This window comes from Delphinus delphis, chromosome 18 (genome assembly GCF_949987515.2).
Source record: "Delphinus delphis chromosome 18, mDelDel1.2, whole genome shotgun sequence".
In the NCBI taxonomy this organism is placed as follows: Eukaryota; Metazoa; Chordata; class Mammalia; order Artiodactyla; family Delphinidae; genus Delphinus; species Delphinus delphis.
This window is the reverse complement of record NC_082700.1, coordinates 66,559,588-66,580,793: the sequence shown is the minus strand read 5'-3', so window position 1 is coordinate 66,580,793 and position 21,206 is coordinate 66,559,588. Positions and strand designations below refer to the sequence as shown.

The following is a 21,206-nucleotide window of genomic DNA, read 5'->3' as shown; positions in this document are numbered from 1 at the left end:
GAAATGGAAGTTACATTGTCGTGGGAACACGAAGGGTACTGATCCAAAGGGACGAGGGTTACAGCAGCTACAGCCCATTGGTTAGGCGGGCAGGCAGCACTGCCCTAGAGCAGGTCTGCCACTGGTTTTGCTTCTCTTTAACCAACAATTAAAAGGAAATCCCTTGTTGTTAACCATCTTGCTTCCCACAAGAGTCCAACCGATTCCACCTCTGGGGATACACACGAAGCAGAGATGAGAACAGATAACTTGTATACCCACGTTCCCAGCACATTAAGACGAAATAGACAAGAGGAGGAAACAACCCAGCTGTCCATCAATGGATGGAAGAATACACAAAATGTGGTGTCTCCATACAATGGAATACTAGTCAACCTCAAAAAGGAAGAACATTCTGACATGCGCTACCAACATGGATACACCTGGAGGACAATTATGCTAAAGGACATAAACCAATTACAAAGGGGCAGACACTGTATGATTCCACTTATACGAGGTTAATGCCTAGGGTAGTCAGTTCACACAGACAGAAAGCAGAACGGTGGTTTCCAGAGGCTGGGCGTGGGGAGGTAATGCTCAACGTGCATGGAGTTTGTTCGAAGGATGACCGAGTTCTGGAAATAGTGATGATGGTCACACAACACTGTGAGTGCACTGAATGTCACTGAACGGTGTGCTTAAGAATAGTTCACATGGTAAATTTTATGTTATGTGTATTACTGGAAATGACAACAAAAGGTCAACAGGCGAGCGCCTGCCATCCCCACACCTTTCTCCGGCCGTCGTCCTCGTCGTCAGTCCGAGGGCCCGCCTGGTCGTTCAGCAACGGGCTGACCAAGGGGGAGGCCTGTTTGGTGTCGGGGCTCAGGTTGGGTGACAGGACGGTGCTGGTGGGCGCAGCTCCTCCCTGCGAGTTGATGGACAGCTCTGAAAGGTGAGGGCTGCCAGTCAGGGAGCCTGTTTGGGGATGAGAAGTATTAAAGAAAAGAAGAAAAAAAAAGTAATTCCTTCTGGGACCTGGCGTCCACTTACAATTTTCACCTAATCAAACCTATAGAAGCTTGACTACCATATGGCGCACTTATGATGCCCTTCGTGATTTTCTAGTTTTTTCCCTAAGTTGCAGCTGCCTTAATCCTAAAGATACTATTCAGTGGAACACAGTTATGTCATTAACGATAAGGTAGAGAACTCTGCTTCGAGCATAATTACAATAGTTTAAAAGCATCGTGTATCTGCAAATAGGATCTTCATCTCCTAACTACTGCCTTAGCTTCTAAGAATTACTCGAGAAAGACAGTGTCTATATCACAAGGAGACGTGGGAAGTGACCAGAAAACAGAGCTATTCTAATAGAAGACTAAAGGACTTGGGACACCCAGGACAGACTACATCTTGGAACAACGGGCCACAGGTAGAGAAAGGGAAAGCAGCCACCTCCCCATTCTACGAAGAACAGAAGCGAGCTTGTTATACCTGGTGATGTCACTCCATGTCTCTCTCACTGTTTGGGACAGAAACACTAGTATCACAATTACAGCAAAGGTGATCATTTAAAAATGCAAAGCTGGAGGTCATTACATTATCATAATTCCCCTTTATGAGTCAAAAAATGATAGGAAATTCATCATTCCTCTGAGAAGGATACCACAGTACATAACAGGAAAATGTATAATTACCCGAGTCAGCCAAATGAGACGATGTGCACATGAAACTCTGTGCCAACAGAATTTTGCCAATACCGATACCTCAACCTTTTGAAACTACTAATAAAATGAGATGTTTCAAAATCTACTTCTAAACTAAGTGTTTTGCCCAACAGTTTTATAATTCTAAAGCAGATCTGCAAAAACTAGGATGAGGGTAAACAAAGTTCCAGTAGCCTGCAGTCCTGTCAGTTACCATCATAGGGAAAGACGACATAAACGCTTTCTCCATTTTCCAATATACAGGTTCATGCTCATGGCTACTCAGCACAGTATCGAGGATCTCGGAAGGAAAGGGGAAGTGCGGTTTTCCAGGAATCCCCCCATTTTCTGGACCTCTGTCCTTTCTCTCCGGATTCATTCATATTCACTCGGAAATCACAAGACAGGGCAGCCTCGAATGAAGCTGACGGAGTTGGGTAATGAACTTGATCCCAGTATGAATGAACCTTGCAGAAGCCGCCACCAGCCCCCACCCGGTCCCAGGTTGACCAGCTAGCTGTGTCACCTACACACGGGTGAAAAGCCACCATGCCCACAAAAGCAACGGAAAGCAGACATCCTGCCCACTGACTGCTGGTCAGTACAATCATCCCTGAAGAACAAGATTAGAACATGTCAGGTAAAGTCAGATTCCAGAAGTTCGCATTAAAAAATAATCCCTCCGTTTAAGTTCCTTGCGTTTTCGTAGACATCATTAAAACAAAGTCCTGATGTGAGACAAAGACGCAATCACCCCACACACCACCAGACCCAGTAAAACCCGGAGAAAAAGGCCAGAAATTGCTTCACAAATGTCAATTTTATTGACACTGGTGCACAACCGAATACAATCATTTCGAGAGAATTGGAACTTGTCAAATAGAAATAGTGACAACAATCATAACTGCAATTGATTCAAGGTACTACACTATTCTCTTAAAAAAAAAAGAATCACAAAAAGAAAAATGTTATCACTACAAAGAGGAATTAGAAAAGAGAAATTCTGGCAGTCTGTCTGGAGATCAAAACATTTCATGCATTTGTGAGTTGCTATTGGAGGGTCACCTTTTATTTGTCCACCATCATCTGGCAAAGCATGGGGGCTTACCTTCAGCTCTCACACTACGTATGAGACCAGGTGAGGCAGTGTAAGTGAGAACATGCCGGGCCTTGAATCTGCAGTGACGTGGGACAGAAAAAGCGTTCGCCTCCTCATTGAAAGAGTTGGAGCCGTGAACAAAAAGCAGTTAGAAGGCTAGCTTGAAGGAGGCGTTCAGGTGGGGAAACAGTACTGATTAGTCCCTGGACGGCATCCAGCAGCAGATAAAAAACCAAGTGCCACATGGCGAGGGAGAAAATAAGGGGAAACACACTCGAGTGCAACCATGTCCACCCTCCAAAGGTCGACAGTTGCCCTTGTGAATTTCCCTGGGGACACTTCAGTTTGGTAGACCTAGCGGGCCAGAAGGGTGAGCTAACAGACCAGGGCTCCGGGAGAGGTGTCACCCTGCCAAGAAGGCAGGACACACTGCAAAGAAGATAGCAATCTAGAAGACACCCCACTGGAGCACACTGGAGCACACTGGAGACAGGATTCAGAAAGCAGGACACCGAGAGTGAACCTGACGACAACCGATGTCCCTATGTAGAGTCCGGGGCAGTTCTGGGTTCAGCTACGTTCTCACTCACGTGGCCTAAAGGTGTGTGTGACACCGACGTTACACGTGCAATACACAACCTTGGAGGATGACCAAATTAGGGTAGCCCATTTCCATTTCCTGAGAGGCGACTTCAATGGGCTTTGTGTCTACTAACGGGGCCCAAGAAGGCCAAGGCGATGAGTGTATTTAAATAGTAAGACCAATAAATCAATAAAGACCAAGCAGCCTGTTCTAGAAATCTATCAGCAATGCTAAGGAAGGGAAAGGTCCCAGACTCTGAGGTTCCATTTACCAGTCTGAGCCACATCCATGGAGAATAGCCTCCTTCCTCCCCTGGCAAGAGAAACTCCTCAAGGCTTTGAAAATTCATAGATGACATGTGTCCCAAACAAAAACAGGTAGCTCATTTACTATTCAACAATCAATGGAATATGCTGACGAGAGTAATCAGTAGAATTGGCAGCTTGGTGAGTAATTAAAGTTCTCTTTCGACTTGGAGCCAGTGTGTGACGAGGGTCTGTACAAAGTGGTGTCCACGCAGGGCCTGCCCTCGGGCAAGTGTGAAGGGTAACTAAGGTCACAGTTACTAGAGCTACATGTGACCAATTTTCACCGAAGTCGTCCATTTGACAATAAAAGCCAACAAACATGGCGATGTTAGATCAAATGACTCTGCCAGGTTTCTGCAACCTTAAAAAGCTGCTCCCATCACACAGTCTGTTCCCTGCCTTGAAGACGCAGCCCTGGGCAATGAGGAGAAATGGTGACCGGTGTTCACGGCTACTCCATGAACTGATTAACGCCTGGCAATTTTTATCATTTTCCTCCTCTATGGCAAATTGACACAAAGGAATTTCTTTCAGCAAGGGGCTCTAGGTAAATAACTTGGGGCGGGGAGAGAATCTTCTAAGAAACCACCTGGATATTAAGGCAATAGGTGGAAAAAAGTCTGAAGAGATTAGAAAAAGATCAGTTACCGCCCTAAGTCTGGAAGCTTTTTGATTCTTAAAAGAATCTTTTCCTATTTTTAGAAATTGCCCTGCAGGTTTTTCGGCATTCGGTTATACGTCTGGCTAACGACTTTCAAGTCCCTCACCTCTACCAAATAATTTCATGACACGCCTCCCTTCGCCACCCCCAGATCTCCATGTCCCCGCGTCCACCCTTAATCTGTACCAACAGGGCTGAGTTTATGTCACTCCCCCGGATTAAACATGCCTTCACTAATGCTACTCTCGAGGGGGGCATTTCTGGTAACTGCTTTAAAAAATATCCTTTCAAATGTACACATTCTCATGGCACAAACAAGTATGGAACCTCAAATTAGCACTGCAATATGTATGGATTTCAATTGATCACCCAGCCCAGAAACTGGGTTAGCTGCTCTATGTTTTTAATGTAATATACATTCATAATTCTTCTCTCTGGCTGCACAGGGGAAGTTGGATTTGCAGCCCCACCCAGACTGGAGCATCTCTTGACCGGCCCTCCACCAGAGGCACATGAAACAGTGGGAACATAGTTTATGACCGAGAAGCCAAACTCACGCCTGCCTTCCGAGCTTGGGACTGGGTACAAGCCGCCTAGTGACCACCTACTTCCTCTGACTATACTAAAAGGCTTAAGAACAAAGTCACACAAGCCTGGGGAAAGAGAACTCTCTAATCTGTTTCTCCAGTAATGAAAATGGCATTTCAAATACTTAGTTGTACCCGTCCTGTTTTAAACTAGTCAAATAAATTGGGAATCCTCATTTTTAATTAGATAAGTGTTATTTTTCCTGTTAAGGAGGGAACCAGAAACCCTGACAACTTTAAAAATAGTAATCCATAGATTTGGTAAATATGAAGATATCTGAGAATGAGAATACAGACGAAAATGAGACTGTTGATTGCTTTCTCAAGTCCTCTTTTCAAAATTATAAAAAGTACAGTTATTTAAAAAGTATCTATGAGGATTTCCTCAATATTCTCCCAAAGTTCTGTATTTGGCAAACGTCTAGATGCCACTCATCTATTGTGATTTGTCTCCTGCCGTTTGCTTCTAAAATATAGGAGATTGTGACTCTATGTACCCAGAATATGCTTCAAAGGCACACGAAGGAAATACATTACAGAGGCAGGTTTGCATTTATTTTTAAAAAGCCTCTTTTTAAATCCACAATCTCCCTCTAAAAGAGAAGACAAACCCTCTCTGGAGATGGTCTGCCTTTGAAAGCCAGTTACCAAAAAAAAAGGTCAGTACTGTATTGATTCATGAGACCAGGCAGGATTCACTCTAGTCTGATAACTAAGCTGGGTCCCACCCCAATGGAATATGTGAGAAAAAAAAAAAAAAGGGGCTGACAATGTTTCACTGAAGTTACAAGATTCCACAAGAAAAACCAGGTTATAGGATTACCAATCATAGCAGGGTGGCCTTCTTCTCGATAACTTAGGTTGTTGTGCGTAATGTACGGGCTTCTTAGACCAAGTTCCTTGAAGAAAAGTTTTACAAGCAGCTAAACATCATTACTGTTCATCATCAAGCAATTCAGAAAAGCAACAGAAATGCAACTTGCAGAAAAATAAAGAGAAATGCTGCTAATGGGAAAATGACAGCGAATGCACTAGCTTGTTCTCGTTTATGGGGAAAAGATAAAGGAGAATCCTCCTTTGTCTGAACACGGTGGTGGTGCTGGCAGTGTCTGGGCTGTGGGGACATGGTGCTTCACACCAACGGAAAACACCATCTTGTACTCGGGACAAAGCTTTGGCTATCAGTCGGAAAGAACGGTTACAATTGACAGTTTTTACAGCAAGATACCTGTTAGGACAAGTAAAAGCCTCTTCAGTGGAGATGAACAAAAGCTATTAATCCCGTGCATACACCGTTACATGAGTTTGGCCTTCCATGCTTAAAGAATCGCCAAGCTCATTGTTACTGGAGAAACCAGCCACCTTCCCGGTGGAATAAATCCATGCTTTCGTGAACTACTGCACTCCCAGCCGTGGAGAGGAGGTAGAACCAGACAGTATCTGTGGGAGCCTACATTCTGGGTAGACAGCAAACCACAAACAGCTCACTGGCCACGAGGGGCCACCTGGGCTGAGCTAGAGAGGTCTTCTCTGCATTTCTACCTATCCCCGCTCCCCAACAAAACACACATACACAGCCAAATTCGCTTATAAGCTGTGGAACGTCTGCCATCCCCATTGGAATAGATGGTGCCATTCAACATAGGGAGCCAGTCCTCTGGTTAGCTGTCTGAGCTCCGCCCACGTAAGCTGCTGCCACAGATGCTCTCTGTTTCCATGAGCCCTGCCCCGCCCTACAGAGATCCTGGCTCCCTTCCAAGGACCATCCCCACCGCCACACAGCACAAAGTGCAGGCCTGGAGAAGATGGAATCAGAAAAGTGAAGTCTTCCGTTCATCTTCCATTTCCCCACCTTTAGTGAAATATGGTACCACCGAGCATGAGGCTCAGGATGCCTCCGTGACAAGGCTTGCTGTTTAGTGATGCAGCATCATTGCATTCTAGAAGAAACAGGTGTTCCAAGTACAAACTGGTATTCAGTCATGTTAAAAAAAAAAAAAAAAAGACATCAGACAGTGCTCCAACAATGCAGGGAAGAGAAGGTACACCATGCTTTGAGGATAAAAGACAGAACGCTGAAAAAAAAAAAAAGTTTTCTCTTAGATAGGTACATGCTGACCACACAGTGCATACCACGGCACAACAGAAAAATGTTTTCTCAAATTTATTAAACAAATGACAAAAATGAGAATGAAGTCCCCAGCCTTGTCTGTTGTAAAATTAATTCAGCGTATTAGAAATTTTTAATAAAATATTAAATGTACACACAGAGAGAACAGAAGGGAACTGGATTAATAACGTAGGCCAAGCTTGTGAGATTGGGTTAGTCAGGTTTTCACAGCAACCTTCCAGGCAGAAAGGAGGTGAGGGTAAGGGACTGAATCCACTGGCCATTCAGGTGCGTGTGTAGAGAGCAGCGGGGTGTGTGTTCTTGACTAAGGAAAGCCTGTCTTTGGTCTTTCTATAAATCTCTGTGGGCAGAGTGACAAATGCTTTCCTTCTTACAAAGGAACTGCAAGGCCCAGGACAAAGCAATTGTTGGCCCAGTTTCATGAGCCAGAAAGGGCATCTGGGAATACTGACAGGCCCATCAGAGGCCCCAAAATGACCCTTCTACTGTTTCCTATTTGAGAGTCAGTTAACAACCCCAATTTATAATAAAGCAGGACTGCCTCCAAACTCCTGGTACCACTAACACCTCTACCTCTTACTCAAACGTAGAGTTAATTACTGTCCGATGCTTTGTTATAGACTCCCCCGACCCCCCCCCCCCCACACACAATGGTCCTTGCTCCCGCCTTAGTACTCTTGGTTTATGTTGCATTTTGCAGTGATTTCCAACTTCTATTCTTCAATATTCTGAAGTTCCTGCACCTGACCCCTAGCAACAAGCTCACGTAATTCTCAGTACCATGTCCATGACTGCATTAACGACACCTGCCTTGAAGCTAACCTTTCACACCAGCTCTCAACTACAGACTTAGATCAGATACCCTCTGTCAACAGTTGATGTTCAATCCTCCCTACTTTCAAATACCAAACCACCCTAAGACATATCAGAGCAACCTGATCTAGAACCCACACGAAGACGCCAAGGAGCTGCCTTCCACCAGAAGTTATAACCGAACACCAGAGGCCAAGGAGATCGCCAGAGGCTGCTTCCAAGGCTACGCTGTGACGTGGGCATCATTCAGTCCATCTGCGCTGAAACGATCAACGAATCAGAGTCTCTTCAATTTCTAAAGCTTTAAAAAAGATTCACTAATTCTACCTTAGCTTCCACCAGGGTGTTTAACTGCTTTGATTGGGGGAAAAAAAAAAATCCCCCACGCTGGAAGTTTCATCTGTGTTTTCTGGAGTGACATGTTCTGAACTTCATGAAGCAAGACCTGTTTTTCACAACTCTACTCACCTCCTCCCAAATATGTATCTGACACACAAATCAGCATTTGCAACTTTTGTTTATAGAGGAAATACTTAAAAATCCCTAGGTTACACAGGAAACAATAAATAGCTCTTTTCCAAGTATGTATTCCAAACAGGTGGCAACCAGGTCACTTTTGATCTTTGATGCCTACAACCTTAGCTCAAACCATCATGGGTATTTTTTGCTTTTCATTATTATTTTTTTTAATAAAAAGAGAGCTGCTACATCAAGTGGCATGCTTATTTTGATCTAAACGTCATGGCTTCATTTTAACAACTAGCAACTGGTGTTAGAGGTACGCACAGTGTACACTAGAGATCCCATTTCCCTGTATTACATTTCATTCAACTAAACAGAAACAGATGGAATTAGACTAACGAGGAAAAAGCAGCGCCAGTAAATTCTTTAAATGTCGCCAGATTCCAGTTCTTTAATCACTTCCTTCTTGCAGAAGTTCATCCGCTAGTACCTTTCCTTCCGTATGTTCTTATGAACTTGGCTAACACGGCTGAGTGTAACCTCAGAGAGCTGCCAGCAACAGGTTATTTTGAAATGTTCACCTCTTTCGGGTTCAAAGAAACTTTCTCTATTGCAAAGACTGCATTGAAAGACTCTTCTGCAGTTTGCTTTGTAAAATTGGCAGCAATAGAGTGGACCCTTGGACAACACGGGGGTCAGGGGTGCAGACCCTCCGAGCAGTGGAAAATCCATGCATGACTTATAGTCGGCCCTCTGTGTGTATCTACACTTCCGCATCTGCGGATTACACCAACCTTGGATTGTGTGGTACTTGGAATCTGTGCGTAAGTGGACCTGCGCCATTCACACCCGTGTTGTCCAAGAGTCAACGGTAGACTCATCCCCATGAAACTAGAGGAAGGCCAGCCTTAGAGTAATTAAGCTCATCAGAGGAGGAATGTTTATAGACTACAAAGGAGAAGATCCAGGAAAAAAGAGCCTTTCTTGGGGATGCAGCTCAGACAGCTTTAAATTCTGGTTAATGAAAATGAGGGCCTAGGCAAAGAAGAGTGATCAAGACAGAAGCAAATAAACTCAAAATAAACCTAGGAATGAAGGGGACCCCAAGTTTCTTAATTTAAGGCTGGGCCTACCTGTAGCCCAATCACTCACTGATGACTTCAATTGCACCAAACCCATACTGTGTTGAAATAGGGAAGAGCATTTCAAGTGGAACATGTGGATTAAAACCCTATGAACACTGGTTAAAGCTATGAAAATGGGAGGTGATGCACATTCACAACAGTTTTAACAAAATTTAAAATGGCAGCTTAATATTTTAATTGCTGCTTCTTTTAGGAACTGCTTGCCAACACAATCAAACTGACTCCACAGCGAAGATGCAAGTGGGGTTTCTGATTCAACGGAGGACAGGCTGGATCTCGTATACTTGGTGGAAATTTCAAGAGGCTCTTGCTGTATTTTGGGTTTGCAGTCCTAGTGTGTGTGTGTGTGTGTGTGTGTGTGTGTGTGTGTGTGTGTGTGTGTGTGTGTGTGTGTGTGTGTGTGTGTGTGTGTGTATATTTTTTTAAAGCATTACTTGGTTTGAATCTTCAAAGAAGTTCTGGAGCATCAAATGGAAATTATTCACATTTTTAAGTGCCGGCCACAGAAGCACCATTTGGTGAGATAAATCTGTGAGAAATTTCCAAATACGAATCACATATGTGGAGAAGAATCTGGCTCCCAGACTTCCTTTAACTAAATGCCTGTCTAATAAAATAGCATCCTGGCATACAGATGACTGGTCAAGGAGCTGGGGCAATCCACTGTAAGTTCTGGAACTCATTAAATGCAGCTCTTTACGAGAATTTCTTGCATTTTTATGCTGCCCGAACAAGCAGCAACAAAAATCAGTCACTAAAGGATGTATAATTTACACGTTTTGAAATACTATCTAACAAAAGATATTCATGTGCGCAGGCCCCAGAGTCGCCCTGAGTGGCTTGAAGATTTCTGTTTCTATATTTGGTTTGTCTTCCACCCAAGGCTTTAAGACATCATTGCACAGGAGCAGCCGCTATCTGAAGACCTGGCTTCCTTATTGATGCAGGCGACCCCTACACTAGCTGTTGCCTTAGAAAAACTGGCCCTGACAGGTCTTGGGAAACCCTTTGGAAGTCTGAAAGAATTCACAGGTCTCTAATCTCTGCTGCCTATTGGTCACACCCAACCCCATCTCTGATCTTCCTGCACTTAGTTCAACTTCAGGCATGTGCCTGCCCTTCTTATACCACACAGTGAGATTCCAGAGGCCAGGGAAGGACCTGGGGACCAGAGTCTCACAGCAGGCAGAAGGCATGGAAGGTGCGGGGCGCTGGGGGTGGCATGCAGCCTGCTGGCTTTCTCTGACCTCCTCACCTCAGTGGACTGGCTCTACCTTCAGACTCAAAGAATGTTTAGGTTTACTCACTCAGCAGCTCTCTTTACTAGTGCAGGGAAAGCTCTCCCAGAGGCAATGAGTGAATATTCCCAGCACGTCAGAATAGGTGGCTTTTGAAAAAACTACACACCTTTCCCCACCCCCACACCCCCTTTCTTTTAAGCCCTGTTAATCACATCAGAATTGCCACCCTCACAAAGACTGACTGAGAAGCAGAAACTGAGTTGCTTGGCTGGTACAAAACCAAAGCGGAGAAAAACTCTACCAGTGACCCTAAAAGCGGAAAATCTCGTCAATATAGAACTGGGTACATCACCGTTGATCAGTTGCTTTTGAAACACTTTGGATAAAAAATCATCTCTTCGGGGAAAAAGCAAAACGAAATAATTACTGGACTATGTTTTGCTTTGGGGGTTTACATCTGATGATTCACATTCTAAGCCAGCTAAGTTAACACCTTCTGCTCATTCATATTTCATGATCAGACTGCTGTATGATTAGAGGTAAAAAGAAAACTCATTTGAACACACCACCTTCACAAATAAACCACAGATTCCACATGGGACTCTGCTTAACTCACGTTTGACTACTTTTTTATATAGCAAATTGACACCTTTCTCCAAGCTCAAAACAGAACAGGCAAAAATGGGCTATAACTGCAAAAACCCCACAATATAAAAAGCAGTAGTTCTTCCTACCTAATCTGGACTGTAATAACCTAAGTCTACATGATTCCTGATCTCCATATGATTTTAATTATTAATCCATACAAGAGTCTCAAAATATAAAGTACTGAACCCAAAAGGTCCTAGTGCATCTAGCTGTCACACAGAGTAAAACACTGAAGCCCAGAGGCCAAGGTTCTGGTTTTAGATTTGTCATGCAACGGCTGTAGGACTACGGGAAGTCTCTTCCCTTCGTCAGAACAAGGTTTCTCATCCATAAATAAAGGTTTAACCTAGGTGACCTCCAAGGTCCCTCCTGGCTTCAAAATTCTGTGACTCTGTTAAACATGTAAATCTAAATAAAGCAAAAGATGAACAGACTACTTCAGTGAACATCTTTCAAGCTACCCGATAATCAACTTGATTCATCAACCATGCACTGAATCAAATGATTAGGAAGATAAAGCAAAAGTGTGCGTAAAAATGGATTAAGTTTTCAGAATCTTTAAACTCAACTTCTCGACATTCATGTGGACAGAGCGTCACGTGTGAACCACAGGGTCTGTCAATATTTCTGCTTATTCAACACTGTGGCCAAATTCTACTGTTTCCCTAAACTTGCTTAGCTCTTGCCCATGACAAAGCCACACGATGAGTTTTAATAAGGCCACTCGCGTGGCGGCACGTTAGGGCTGGATCATCACTACAACTCTTTTCAATAATTTTGTAGTTACTTAGGATCTAAAATTTTTATTCTACAATTTATCTTTTTTTAAAAAAAAGTACCAAAGACTAAAAAGTACCAAAGAGCAGGCATGAAGAAAAGCATTTCATTGGTGATGCTCTTCTTACTCGGCAAGCAGGCCAACATTTCAGCTGACGCTTCCATCACATTCTGCTAGATTCTAGAAGGCAACAGTGTCTGGCTCAGAAATGACCCTGGCAGCCTAGCAGAGCCATCTGGGGACCCCAAGGGGCACTCCAGACCAATGTGATCCAAATTTCTAGGGTCAGGGCTCAGGTAATACCAATTTTTTAAATGTCGCAGGTGATTCCAAAGTGCAGCTAAGGCTGAGAAGCAATGCAAGTTCCAACCAGGCTTTTCCATCTGAAATGCAGAAACGCTGGGTGAAAGGCACTGGTGTAGATGGTAAGATTTAAAAAGAAACCAAACCTCTCACTACTTCTACTTTCTCTTTTCCCGCACAGAGAAGCAGCCAGAAGACACTGTTCCTGAGCGTGTGAACGTTAAGAACGTGCGTAAAAATCCACCAAGGGCAACGAGACCGGGAAACAGCTCTTCTCGGTACTGCGCACTACTCAGAGGCGAAACCTTGAGTTTGCTAACCTCCTGGTGCCAACAGTACCTACCCTGCATCGTTATTCAGCAGCATCTCTGTGTTTCACCAAGAGGCTCTGACGGCCAGAGTTCTTCAACACCTTCTTCAACCATAACTAACGTTGGACCCATGAAAGCAAACCCAAACCAAACCAGCAATCTCATATCGATTCCAGTTCAGGAAGATTTATATCATTTCATAGGAAGTCTGCAAAGAATCATCCCAAATGCTTCCAATTAAAATATTCCCTAGTCTTATTAACTAATATTTCAACAACACTTCATTTCAACTAGCAGCCGACTGACCTTTGGCCTTGAGTTTTGTCAATTCCTCCCTTTACGAGGCACAGCAAAGCAGCCCTCCTTTTAAAGAAGGGGTTCGAAGTAAAACCCACACCTTTCCTGGGATCTCAGTGATACTTTCGTCCCAATAATCAACCAGATGGGAGGGTGATCTGTGTACACAACTGAAGATACACAGAAAATTTCCACGGAAATACAGCACACTATACACATGATCAGATTCATGACAAAGGATGTCTTCCTAGCCTTCAGCCAGAAAGAGAAACAAGCTCTTGGTAACTTGTCGTGATGTGTGAAACTCTGTCCTTCTGAAAGATCTGAGAAGCCAGGCGTGCCCTACCCAAGCATGTGCCTGCCCTAAAACCTCTAACAAAGGTCGATTAGAAATTAACAAGCCACTAGGACAGAGCATCTCCAGGGAAACCCTGGACGCATAACTCCAGGTTTCCAGCCCTTGAAGACCCGCCCTCTGGTCTCCTCACTCATACTCCTCTCCGTCCTCATTCAAAGGCAGGCCACCCAAGGACTTCTTTCTCCTCACGCCGGAGGGGGAACTCAGCACAGCTGGGTTACCAAACACGAGGGGCTGGCTCAGGGGGCTGGCCAGTTCAGAGTCTGAATCGCTGGATTCAGTCCCACTGCTGGTGGAGCCCTCGGTTATTTGCAGGGGTGCCAGCTGGGCTGCCTTGCCAGGGGCACACGCTGACTGCGCCATGGGGATCCTCGAGGTCGGACCCACGAGAGGCGTACCATTAGCCAGCATCCTACCTTCCGAAGCGGCCGGGCCGGCCGGGCCTCCCTTTCCATGGCCATCAAACCTATCCCCTGCCTTCGGGCTTGATGCTACCTGGCTAAGAATGAGTGGATCTGTCTCTGACTTATTATATCTCAGATTCCTTAAGTGGGGCCTTTGTAAGACGGGGGAACCGTCTTCATCACGAGGACCCTGGCTTGGGAGAGGATCTCCTCCCACACTTCTCTCTCTATAGTCATGTGCGTTTTCGGAAACATAGCCTTGGGACCCGGTCCTGTCCCAACTCATACTTGGACTTGAACTTCCGCTGCTGGGAGACAAGGGTGTGGCCAGGGGACTGTGACCGCCTGAGGCCCTGAACATCTCATCTATCAGAGAGCTATGTCTCGGGAGTCTGGGGCTCCCACTCATGTCAAAGGTGATGTCTGCTGAATCATCATCACGGAATTCTCTGGAAGGAGGCCGGGAGGACTTCGCAGAGTGAAGGGAAGCCCTGCGCCTAGCCTCTATTTGCCTCTCATCCCTGGACAGCAGATAAACACCACTGGTCAAATCACCCTCATAGTTGTCATTTGTTTGGGACCGTGACCGGGACGCTTGTTCCCTGAGGAGGTCGTATTCACTGTCTACGTCACTGCAGTCAATGAAAGGAATGGAAGTGTTGCTGCCTTGGGCAGCCCTGGATGCTGGACCTGTGCTTGGCTGCGGGGGCCGAGGTCTACTCTGCTGGGTCCTGTCCTTAGCGACCTCCTCCTCTTCCTCCGTCTCCGCCCTGCCGGCCCCGTCTGCCTTCGTGCTCCCCGCCGGGCTCCTCTGCGGAGTGGGGTTGCGCTGTGGCCCGCGCTCATCGGCCGAAGCGGGCGGGTCCCTTCCCGGCTGGCAGCTCTGGCCGCCCGGGGATGCGGCACCTTCTCCGAAGGTAAGGCTGGCACTCTGCTGAGCCTGGGTGGGGCGGGGGTGCGCGAGAGAAGGGGGAGGGAGACGAAGAGAAAAGGGAGAGGTTACACCACGGCTGGAAGAGACAGAGACGCGGAGTCCAACCTAACGGCATCTCCTGAAGCAGCGAGTGGCCAAGGATCGCCAAAGAAGGCCTGCCCTCCCCGGTCTTAGAACAAAGCACCCTGTCAGGAGTCGGCCTCTCCCGAGGCTGTCTGGTCAGCATCCAGAACGTTCTCTCAGGGTGTGGAAGCCGACAGCGCGGGGTCCCCGGCAGCACAGGTGAGGCAGTGCCTCTGCTTTCCAGGACCAGCAGTCTCCTCTTGGGCGTCCCAAGTTTCTATGGAAGAAGACGGTCCTTCCGGCCCACAGGGGACTGACTTCCTGAGGGGGTGGGGGCAGGCGGAGGAGGAAAGGCACCGTGAACCTCCAAAGGCGAGCTGACACGGATTTCAGACAAATGACAAAAACGTCTTTGTTTCGATGCCTAAGGGCAGGACGGGCAGCTTACAGGCTCTCTGGATTCGCACAGGGAGACTGCCTTCATGTTCTTTCCCAACAAAGTTCTCATTCTCTTGTAGAGAAAACCCTGAGAGCTCATCCAGAGACCAACTCCAGGGAAAACGAGCCCTGGCCACCCTCAGAGCAAGAGCGGTGCTGTGTCTCGTTGCCAGCTGTGGTCGCCGCTCTGTAACACGAGCCCTGGGAACGCACCGTCCGGTCCTGCGCCAGCGCAAGGTTCTGACCTTGGCAGCCATGGGGAGCTACACCCGTCACCCCCGAGCTAAATCCCGATCTCTTCACACAAGCGCAGCCGTTTAGCTGGAGGGTGGGCTCAGCTCTGGCCCTGGATGGTTCCAGCCCTAAGCTGAGTTCAGGCCAATAGAGCAAACTTCCCTGGGGCCAGGGCATGGGAGGGAGGAGGGGAAAGGATACAGGCCAGGGCGAGAGGCACAGAGCCCGTGTCTGGTCAGAGCCAGGGCACACGGCTAGACCCTCCTCCAGAAAACACCCCGAAGTGGAAGGATGAAGAACAACAGAGAAGACTAGGAAAGCCAGTCCCCGGCAGAGGACGTCTGGTGGAAAACAGCTATAAGAGTGACTATCACCATCACTGACTTGTTTTGGCACTTCTGAGTTCGGCTCTGCAGGCTGCGTAGCAAGGCTTCTGATGGAGTGAATCTTGCTGTGTTTCCTGGGAGAAATCACATGAGAGAACTAAAGTTAGGTGAATTGGGTTTTTTTTCATTGGTTTCACATGAAAAATAACGGCATGAGGCATTCCCCAGTAGTGAAGGCACCCGAAGGAGTTTGGATAAATGCTCCCTGGAGACAGACCCAGTCACCCTTTCTGTATCACTCGTAGGATTCGGGGGTTGCTTCAGCCTTGAAAACGTTCTCAGCATTCCCAGCTCCCACTGCAGTGGTCCAGCCGGTTGGGAGTACTACCACCGAACGCTAACTCTCTAGTTACGGGAAACGTCATTGGGAGGGAGAAGCTGGCTGGGCCCGAGCACGCTCTGAATTGCAAGCCCTGGCCTAACAATACGAAATCGATTGGTGTGTTCTGGGTAATGACTTTCTAGATCAGTTCTGCAACAGAGGCCTCTGCCACTAATGAGCCACTCCTTCACCGCGCTCAGTTCAGAGAAAAGGCCCTGCCCCAGGAATGAATTTATAGACTCCACAGTAGAAGAAGCTGGTTTTTAATGCCACCAACATCTTCCCTTTAATCTTTTCCTTCCCTTAGTGTGTCGGTCCCCAGCTTCCCAGGGGACAAGCATGAGAAACTTTTCAGGTACTCAAACACATGAAACTGCATAAATATAGAGATTAAATTCCAATGTCCATCCAGCTTTTCTTTAAAATACTCCAAAGTAACACACCAAGGCTCCGGAGCACGCACATTCTGAGTCAGAGAGAGGCAGACCCCTTCTTATACGATCCCCAAAAGATTAATCGTGGATCGTCCGGGAAAATGATGGGGTTTGCTCTGCTACATCTAGATAAGCGTACAGATAACCTTCTGAACGTTACATTTCTATGTACAGGGAGGGAAAAACGACCCCAGACCTCCATCAGGAGAAATATACAAGGGTGGTCAAGGCAGCACATTTGTTTCAGCAAAAGCAAAACAAAACACCAAACAACCTGGATGTTTCTCAACAGGGAATCAGATACCTGAAAGGTAACACTTTCACAATACCATAAAATGCTTAAGATAGATCTCAAAATCAGGGCAGCTTTAAAAAGCAAGACGCATGATTACGTACAATGTAATACTGATTATATAAATGAAAAAGGACACCCCCAGAGCAGTTCTGCCTGTTCTTTTTGGGTGCATGAATATTTCTAATAGAAGTAACAGGAATTAGGTAGTTGTTGCCTCTGGGGAGGGAAGGAGGGAAGTAACGAAGGCTGTTGGTTAAAGGGGGTTTTCACTACATCTGTAACCACAATAGCTGCAAATAAGGGAAGAAGAAATAAAATCCTAGAAACCAATGTTAAAATGTGACTAGTTAATTCTAAGTACTAGGAACACGGGTGTTTGCTGTATCCTCTGTGCTTTATTGTAATTTTTAAATGTGTTAAACTGAAAAAAGAAAACCATTAAAACAAACACTTGCAACTGAACAGTCATTGGCGCACCATCCCTTCACCCCTGTACCCTTTTCTTTTAGTCCCTCTGGGCAGAGCAGTGCTGAAGGGCAGTGAGCTCTGGAGTTGGATGACCAGGGCCCACTTACCAGCTCTGAGACCTGGGCGAGTTACTCAACATCTCTGAGCTGCCATGTCTCCATCTTTAAAAAGGAAATAAAATAGCACGGACCTCACAGAGCAGGTATGAAGACTCCATGAGTTCCTATGTCTAAAGGGCTTGGAACAGTGCCTGGCATACAATAAGAGCTATCAGCATTTGCTAACAACAGCAATAAATCCTGTTTCTCTTCAATCAAACGTTACTGAATTTAAAAGTTTATAGAACTCTCCTCAGTACTCTGTAATGACCTATATGGGAATAGAATCTAAAAAGGGTGGATATATGTATAACTGATTCACTTTGCTGTACACCTAAAACTAACACAACATTGTAAATCAACTACACTCCAATAAAAATTAATTAAAAAAAAAAACTAAAGAAAAGGGTTTGCAATTTTTCCAATTAAAAAAAAAAAGTTTATAGAAATACTTCCAATTCAAATCCCCAAATATTTAAGGACTCACCGGTGAGTAGGTTTTTACAGCGCTTTACCCCCTCTGTCAGCTCGTGTTCCTCTTGCATCCCTGCCCTCTGCTGGCTTCCTTTCACCCTGGAGTTCAGTGTCCCCCGGGCCTCAGCTGTTCCTAACACTGAACTGGCCGAGACTGACCGGGCGGCAGCGATTCTCTAGCTCACCGGGCCTGGGGGGAGCGATGCTTAGCCTCTTAGAGCACCACTGCCTGCAGAGAACGACTCCTCTCAAACCGCAAGTGGCACTGACGTTTCTCTTACCTTTCAAACTGCACCTTCTTATGTCCTCCTTCTTTAACATAGTCGAGAACCTGCTTCTGAGTCCGGCCACTAAAATGAAGACCACGAGAGGGGGCGGAGAAGATAGCAAGGCATTCTCATTTCACACTCAGCACAGCCCTCCACCATCCTGCCTCCCTCCCACAGCTGGGACACACGGGAGTTTTCTCGGCTAGCCCGGGATGAAGGCAGTCCCAAGAGAAACTGTGCTTTTGCGTCCATTCTGTCTCCTGATATTTCCCTTACACACGACAGAAAAAGTTCAGTGAACTCAACAACTTAACGATTCTGCGTTTGATTATTAAGCAACCATCCCAAGAGCCTGTACACTTCATGAAGGCAGGGATAGCTCTGTTCACAGTGCACCCCCAACACCTAGAGCAGAATCTGACATGCAGTAGACACTCGAAGATTGGTTGAAAGAATGAGGGGGAAATTGAACCAGTGATGGGCAGACACTCGAAGACTGGTTGAAAGAATGAGTGAGAAATTGAACCAGTGATGGGCAGTGATGGTCTACAGAGCATTCGGTGAAGCTACAGCAGGTGCTAACAAGGTGCTTTTGCTTCTACAGAGGAAGGAAATCCTTTCTGAATCAGAAGAGTTCCTCTAGGCGTTGTCTGTGGCTGGGGAGACTGCCTAGTGGCTACCTAACGTTCAAACCGAACACAGCAAGGGGCTGCCAGGAGCCTTCTGCGATGACCCGGCAAACATGCCATCAGCCAAAGCTCTTGGAAGCCAACTTTCCCGAGGAAAGTCTTGGGGAAAATGACCACATGGCAGACGGAGAGACGTGAAGCAGAATCCTTACCTGAACCGAAACGATGACCCTCGGCTAAACAGAACAGGCTTTGGCTTCGGTTTGGGCTCTTCAAAAAGTCTAAAAAAGGCATGATGTTCAACACAGATTTTCCAGAAGGATTTGCAGAAGTCCCGACTGGCCATTAGGAATTCCAAGGTATCCTGGTATGAGCTCTAGAAAGAGAAAATAACACTTTGGTTTTTTCCATTACCCAGAGACGTTCAGTTACAGTACGGGAGAGGGGGCAGAAAACAAATTTGTCCAATAAAATTTCAATTGTGTATTTTATTATAGCATGACCATAAATCCACCTATTTAGTAAAACACATTTGTTCCTCATGACGAAATACAGCCATCATCGTTCAACCATTTTCTTCCCCACTTAATTCCTTAGAGGAACACACAGAAAATGGGGATACTCAGCAGAAGTTACAACATTCCCTCTGACAGAAATCATAAACAAATGCTGTTTACTTGGCTTCCATTCCCTTCGTGAAAAAATATCCAAGCACTGAAATGCCTCTTCTGCCTCCTTAAAATAACTGAAACGCATTTCTTCTTTCTGTTTTCTCCCCCATGGTTCATGCCAACTTTGAATATTGTGCTTAAGCGTTTTCTCCATCAAAAAGCATATGGCTCAGCCTCCAGGTGGCCCCAGGGACCATACAGGAAATGAACATTTTTTCTGGAGCACTGAAGTATCACCCAAGGCTGAAAAATTCATGTCCTTTGATTTGGGAAAGGGGATACGGTAATTTTCTACTTCCAGACTGAATGCTCTCAATTTAAGTGACCGTATTATATAAACACATGTTACCACAGCCCTTAACATTCTCAGCGGTTCCAGCCATTTGGGGAGAATCTCACAGTTCTCGGTAGTGCAGCCTCAACTTACAGACGAGTCGTGCTGCAGTAACCAGTCTTCTGGACTCAAAACGCGTGTTCTCGTAGAAAACAACTTCCAGTGGGTGACTGCTTCCCAAATCAGGCCATAAAAACCTATTTCATCCATAATGTAACCAAATGACTGTAAACCTAGACTGCCGTTTATAATCTTTTTTTACCCCCGTGGGAGAAAGCAGTCCAGTTCTGGTTGGGGACATCAGCACCCTGGCGCCCATCCATCCCTAGTTTTATGGCAGATGGAGAAGACGCTTTCTTCCTTCTCTGACCTGGCGCCACGTGAGCGACATCTTTAGAGGGAGGGAAGTGTGCTAGGGGAGGGGCCGGGTCAGCTCGTGAGAGTGCGCCGTCAGGGGCTGGGGACTACAGCAGGACCGCCCCTGGGTGGGGAGGGACAGACCTGGAGCACGGCAGGATGCTGACCGGGCTGTCGAGGTGGCCGAGGCTGGAGACACGGCGGCTGCACAGGAGGGGGCGGCCCGTAGGTGCACAGGGAAGTGACCCCTCCCTGGGCACACATCTGTGCCCTCTGTCCACTGCTGAGGACAGCTGCGGAGGGACCGAGCGTCTGGATACACAGTACAGACTGGCAGACACCTGGAGAGCTGCCGGCCGTGGGTTCCACCTGAGCCCTAGCGGGACCTGCCCCGCCCCGAGGGGGCTCACTGGTCTCCCCCTCTTTTCCGAGAGGCACTTACGTTCACATCTGGGCGGAGCTTGATGAGAAAGCGCTTCCTCTTGAAGCTCAGCTTCCGCACCTTTGCCCAGTTGAAGGCATTGATCTTCGTAAAACCCTGAGAACAAAGGTATCGGCCCGTGAGCCGGGAAATGAATGACAAGCAACATGCAAGTCGGTTTGCTCTGCTCACGGGGAGCTGAAAGGAGGGCTGACGTTCTCCCCCTCCTAAGAATGCCTCTTGCTGGAGAATTCCCGGGCTCTGCGACTGAGGGATGACCCCCATTCCCTTCCTGGATCATTGTTTCTCACTAATTACATGATCTGGCCTTCAAATTAAGTCTGCCTCCAGGGAGAGAAGAGGCTGGCCGAGGGGCTGATACAGAGAAAGATAAATAAAAATAAACACCATGACAACCACCACAACTACTGGCGACCATCACGGGCCGAGCGAGCGCCAGGCACTGTCCCAAGTCCTCTACAGCCCTTATCTTGTGAAGCCTTACACGGAACCCAGGGAGCTGGATTTATTAGCTTCATTCTACACCTGTGGAAACTGCAGC

The 21,206-nt window shown here is 46.5% G+C and overlaps 1 protein-coding gene across 1 annotated transcript in view; it reads right to left on the bottom strand.

Annotated features, from left to right (window-relative positions):
- FARP1 (FERM, ARH/RhoGEF and pleckstrin domain protein 1) overlaps window positions 1-21,206 on the bottom strand; it is a 297,961-nt gene that overhangs the window by 47,004 nt on the left and 229,751 nt on the right. Inside the window, exons 9-14 of the mRNA XM_059995749.1 lie at window positions 20,666-20,761; window positions 19,074-19,237; window positions 18,245-18,313; window positions 15,871-15,946; window positions 14,508-14,757; window positions 770-957 (exon numbers count right to left, since the gene is read on the bottom strand). Coding sequence (XP_059851732.1) covers window positions 770-957; window positions 14,508-14,757; window positions 15,871-15,946; window positions 18,245-18,313; window positions 19,074-19,237; window positions 20,666-20,761 — 843 coding nt within the window. The remainder of the gene's footprint in view (window positions 1-769; window positions 958-14,507; window positions 14,758-15,870; window positions 15,947-18,244; window positions 18,314-19,073; window positions 19,238-20,665; window positions 20,762-21,206) is intronic.